At 41.3% G+C, this 5,754-nt stretch overlaps 1 protein-coding gene across 1 annotated transcript; it reads left to right on the plus strand.

Moving 5' to 3' along the window:
• The first annotated feature begins 1,498 nt into the window (after positions 1-1,498).
• Positions 1,499-5,436, plus strand: LOC136478271 (aspartate aminotransferase, chloroplastic-like). Its single transcript, XM_066476635.1, has 11 exons — positions 1,499-1,755; positions 1,867-1,932; positions 2,734-2,928; positions 3,003-3,041; positions 3,130-3,219; positions 3,485-3,593; positions 3,740-3,849; positions 4,052-4,195; positions 4,278-4,444; positions 4,683-4,947; positions 5,107-5,436. The coding sequence occupies exons 1-11, from the start codon at positions 1,693-1,695 to the stop codon at positions 5,236-5,238; spliced, it is 1,380 nt and encodes a 459-aa protein (XP_066332732.1). The 5' UTR covers positions 1,499-1,692; the 3' UTR covers positions 5,239-5,436.
• Positions 5,437-5,754: the final 318 nt, after the last annotated feature.

The following is a 5,754-nucleotide window of genomic DNA, read 5'->3' on the forward strand; positions in this document are numbered from 1 at the left end:
TTGTTTTGCTTTTCCGATGAGTGCAAAATAAAAATGGACATATGGTTTAATATTCTGTTCATTGTCTATGTTTGCAAACCAAGGTATGAACTCCAGTTTATATTTTTACCTTGTCTTTTTTACATATATCTTATTGCATGGCTACACAGATCAAACTTAAAATAGTATGAATTATAGCTTATGATGCATATTTAAATATTTTCTTGTATAAACTAGAATAAATTTATAATAGTTTGACTTTTATTATGATGCATATGTATCTATATTTTATAAAAACTATATCAAACTTATAGTAGTTTAACTTAGGATAAACTTATAAGACACCAATAAAATGAACAATGAGTTTGCCACCCATCGACGAGTGAACCCAGCAATAGTAAATAAAAGCATCATCTGCCATTTCAAGCAAATGAACAAGGTGTGAATCACCCTAAAAAAAAGAAAAAGGCGTGACACATTACTTCATTAGTCCACATGCCAATATTTATCGGTTTTGAACTATATTTGACCACCTTGATCATCACCTCGATGTGTAGCACTCATAACTCTCACACGGGTAAGAATGTAGAGTTAGGAAAGTTGTAACATATATATATATATATATATATATAGAACTACTATCCTATAGCTGGCTGCAGAATAACTTATTCTGTAGCCACTTTGAGTTACGATAATTACTATGTTAATTTACGAGATTTACAGTAACTCCTTACTAAGTGGTTTACTATAACGTTATGGTAAATATTCCCATGTGTTATAGTAACCCAACTATCGTAAATATGTATTGACATTATGGTAAATTAGTATATAAAATTATGGTAAATAGAGGTGGCTACAGAATAACTTATTTTGTAGCCGGCTGCTGAATAGCCTCTCCCTATATATATATATATATATATATATATATATATATATATATATATATATATATATATATATATATATATATATATCAATTCCACGATGATGGTTTTTATGGAACATGCTCATTAGAAAAGATATGTTATGAGCATGATTGGTCTATGTGTCCCATATAACATGGTTGGTCTATGACACGTTAGTTATATACAAGTCTCATGGTTGGTGTTTTTGCCTTTTCAGCTATAATACCCTCAAACGAATCGTACAAGCTAGATGACTAGAGTGATATATATTAATTCGATGGTAACCCATATTCAGTTATATGCCTAGTATTTCATCGAAAATAGACTAATTTTGAAAACGGTGTGTCAGCACCTCCATATTAGTAGGAGTATTTCAACAATTGGCACCGACAATCTGTAGGCTTCGATCAATGGGGCCTCATTTGGGTCAAAATCCGGTGGCTCAGGTCCACGCGCGCCCACGGTGCCACTCACGGTCACGGCTACCAAAACCTCAAGGATTCGTCGGTAAAACCAACACGCAAAATCCGGCCCGGCCCCAACTCCCAGTTTGTGCCTTTCAAAAAAGAAAAAGGAAAAAAAAAAACTCCCAGTTTGTGACGGAGACACCGAGGCCAGCGCCATCCACCCGCTCCGCGACCGGCCGCCCCGCCCCGTCCCCTCCGCTTGGGCTTGATCTCCCCACAACCGCAAGCGACGGGCGTCATATCCACTCCACTCCTGATCTCTCCTCTATTCTTCAGTGCAGCAGCAGCAGGCCGTCCGGCCCACGCCCGCCTCCGATCCGCTGCTCCCTCGCCGCCCGGAAATGGCCTCCGCCGCCTTCTCCGTCTCCTCGCCGGCGGCCTCTGCCGTCGCCGCCCGGTCCAAGGCAGGGCCCCGCGCCGTCCCCGACCGTCATTCAGTTCCTGCCCATCTGCGCTTGGTTTCAGTGGGCCGGGGTCTGAACGTCTTTTGTGCTGGTTTTGTTTGATGGCTGCAGGTGCTTGGACGTGGAGTTAATCAGGGGAGAAGGAGAACTGGCTGCCGCGTCGGCATCACGCGGAAGGTGACCGCCTGCTGGCGTTTCTAGTTGCTCGAGTTGATTGTCTTAGATCGTGCTGATGGTTTGTTGAATTGCTTGAGGTGATGTAGTGTTAGATGGCCATGGGTATCGTCGCTCGTGCATGGTTTGTGGTTAGGAGTTCCTTGATTAGCAATTCTGGAATTGGTATTGCTAGTGTCTTTTTGCAAATTCTGGCGTTCTGTGATTTCCTATGATACTGATACTGTAGTTTTCCAGGACGTTTTTATTAGCTTTTGGCTATTAATATCCACTGGGCTGGGCATCTGCCTTCGCATATGCTGGACAAGCACAAACCTCTTGCTAACCATTGATCTATCAGCATTTTGTAGGATCACCGTCTTTGCATGGAGGACAACTTATGCTACTATCTTACTGTGTTTCTGCATGCAGAAGTATCATAAGTTAACTAATGAACACAGTTGCCAGGGCATAGGCAAATACTACTTTTATGAGGGCCCTCCGCCCTGAGAGGAACCGAGGTCTTCACATCTCATAATAAACAAAATGGTGCACCAAGTGTTGTAGGGTTATTGTAGGAATAGTTATATACCAATACCTGTATTCTAGTGTGCTGATATCGAAGCTAAGACACATCACAACCAACAGGCCAGCTAGTTTATGCAAGCATCTTTTTGCTGTCGTTAAGTATGATGTTTAGTGTATTTGTGCCACCTTCATTTAATGTTTGTTCCTGTTTGTTCCTGTCTGATGCTTTGGCGTCTATTGGTACAATGATGTAATTAATTTATGCTTTCAGTTACATCGTTCCTTTCTTAAATGCAGAACTTTGGCCGCGTTATGATGGCCCTTGCAGTGGATGTTTCTCGTTTTGAAGGAGTGCCAATGGCTCCTCCAGACCCAATTCTCGGGGTTTCAGAGGCTTTTAAAGCAGATAAAAATGACCTGAAGCTCAATCTTGGTGTTGGTGCCTATAGGACAGAAGAGTTGCAGCCATATGTGCTCAACGTAGTCAAGAAGGTGAGCCTAATCGTAAGCAGAATTTGCTCAATAGTCGAGTTTCCTGTTTTCATGTTCTCTTTTGCATGCTATAGGCTGAAAAGCTTATGTTGGAGAAAGGAGACAACAAAGAGGTACAATGACGATCAGAATATTTCATTTCTCCTGAGTTTTATGCTTTAAATATATATGAAGTCACTGAAACTATGGTTTACGCTGCAGTATCTTCCCATTGAAGGTTTAGCCGCGTTTAACAAAGCAACAGCAGAGCTATTGCTTGGAGCTGATAACCCTGTTATTAAGCAAGGACTGGTATGTGCTATGCAGACCTTTCTGCTGGTTTTGTACCTGTATTATTATGCAATGCTGGTACCATGTATGCAGTGCTGAAGACCTAGAATTTAGAATTTAGGTTGATCTTTTCTCTTGTACTTGGGCGGCCAAGGCATGCGCATCGTCTATCATACTATTTCTTCTTAATGCAAAGATGTGCAGATCTCATGCGTATTCGATAAAAAAAAGAGGTGTTTCCTATGTTTCCTTTAGTTAACTTTACTTAATAACTCTTCTTTTGCAGGTTGCTACAATTCAGTCTCTCTCCGGCACCGGATCACTGCGTCTTGCTGCAGCATTCATGCAAAGATACTTCCCTGAAGCTAAAGTAATCATATCGTCGCCCACCTGGGGTAAGTATGTTGATGCGACTATTCTTCATGACTTGATGTACCTACCCAAATCATGACTCATAGGTCTTGGGCTATCATTGTTTTTGGTGAAATGTGAAGTGTCTCAGTGGAGGACTTCTAATTTCATTCATTCTACTTGTTAACAGGTAACCACAAGAATATCTTCAATGATGCTAGGGTACCTTGGTCAGAGTACCGGTATTATGACCCCAAGACTGTTGGGTTGGATTTTGAGGGAATGATAGCTGACATTGAGGTACTTGGATATTGTCGTTTGTTTCACTATTGTTATTTTTGCTAGGTATCTTCCATTTTATGAACTTTGTTGGGTCTAAGGAGTAATGCTTTAATAAATTAGTCCTGAATTCATCTAAAGAATTTTTTGTTCTGAAAATGAACAATTTGCTTTCAATTGATTGTTTATGCCATTATCTAATCATTTCCTCTTTTCACAACAGGCTGCTCCTGAAGGATCTTTTGTTCTGCTACATGGTTGCGCTCACAACCCAACTGGAATAGACCCAACTCCTGAACAGTGGGAGAAAATTGCAGATGTCATTCAAGAGAAAAAACATATGCCCTTCTTTGATGTTGCATATCAGGTGAATTGTTTTTGCTTGAGTACCTTTTCTTCTATGTATGTATCGCAATATCTCTTCCACTGACTGGTTGGTTTTACTTTAGGGTTTTGCCAGTGGAAGCCTTGATGAAGATGCATTTTCTGTCAGGCTTTTTGTTAAGCGTGGCATGGAAGTGTTTGTCGCACAATCTTACAGCAAGAACCTTGGTCTATATTCTGAAAGGATTGGTGCAATAAATGTCGTGTGCTCAGCACCAGACGTTGCAGATAGGTATTCTTTTGTTTTTTTGCTGATTGCTTGCGTACCCAGTCCCCCTTGACCCAATTTCATTCAGTAGTTGCAAATGCTTGAGCAAGTACTATAGGCAACCCGTTTGTAATTTTTTATCCTTCATTAACAATCAATTTTTCCAATAGTTGCTTCATATACAGAATTGGCAGGCAATATAGTCTTCCTATTGCTGCAATAGACTTATCTCCTTACTGCATTCCACATCGCTTCCTTTCAGGGTAAAGAGCCAGCTGAAACGATTGGCACGGCCCATGTACTCGAACCCCCCTATTCACGGTGCCAGGATAGTTGCCAATGTTGTTGGTGATCCGACTATGTTTGGTGAATGGAAACAAGAGATGGAGGAAATGGCTGGGCGGATCAAGAATGTAAGACAGAAGCTCTACGATAGTTTGTCTGCGAAGGACCAGAGTGGCAAAGACTGGTCTTTCATTCTGAGGCAGATTGGCATGTTCTCCTACACTGGCTTGAACAAAGCACAGGTATATCACTGCTTCCACTTTTGCTGTTGTGCAGACATCACACGCTAAATTAAGTTCCAATCACGGGTTGCCCACTAATTGTCGAAACATACATATCATCTACAAAAAAAAAAAAAAAAAAAAAAACATAAACCCATAATTTCCATTCTTTGTCTGCAGAGTGATAACATGACGGATAAATGGCATGTTTACATGACCAAGGATGGGCGGATCTCGTTAGCTGGGCTGTCCCTGGCTAAATGTGATTATCTTGCCGACGCCATCATCGATTCCTTCCATAACGTCAAATAGGTTGAGGTACAAATAGTGGAGGGTCAACTAGGCTGGGATTTTTGGGTCCTTCCAGCTATACAGTTTTTCCTGTGTATTCCATTTGGTGTAACTTTGATTAAATAAATTTTGTCAAAACTCATGTGCTTTGTTTACTTGTAAAATCAGTACGTGGCTACAGGATCGTAACACTTGAATGAAACAATGGCATTACCGATATTAATTGCCCCCCATATCACTCCTGCGTGCATACAGTTTGCTCGATGGCCAACTGGCCGGTATGTGTTGCAGAACTCTTAATCTTCTTGGAGATTTCGATAGTTTTTTTTTTGTTGGGTAAGCTGGCAGGAGCTGCAGATATGACTCCAGGCCCAGTGGTTGCTCATTGCTGGAGGGCTGGAGGCTGTAGCACGCTGTAGCATGGAGCAGGATATCCTTCAGGTGGTAGCAGTCGTGACAGCCTCACATGGAGCTACTGATTGGAAACTGACTGAGAGTATCAAGATGAGCCTTTTACCCGTGTGCTATTAAAAAAGT

This window comes from Miscanthus floridulus, chromosome 8, assembly GCF_019320115.1.
Source record: "Miscanthus floridulus cultivar M001 chromosome 8, ASM1932011v1, whole genome shotgun sequence".
NCBI lineage: Eukaryota > Viridiplantae > Streptophyta > Magnoliopsida > Poales > Poaceae > Miscanthus > Miscanthus floridulus.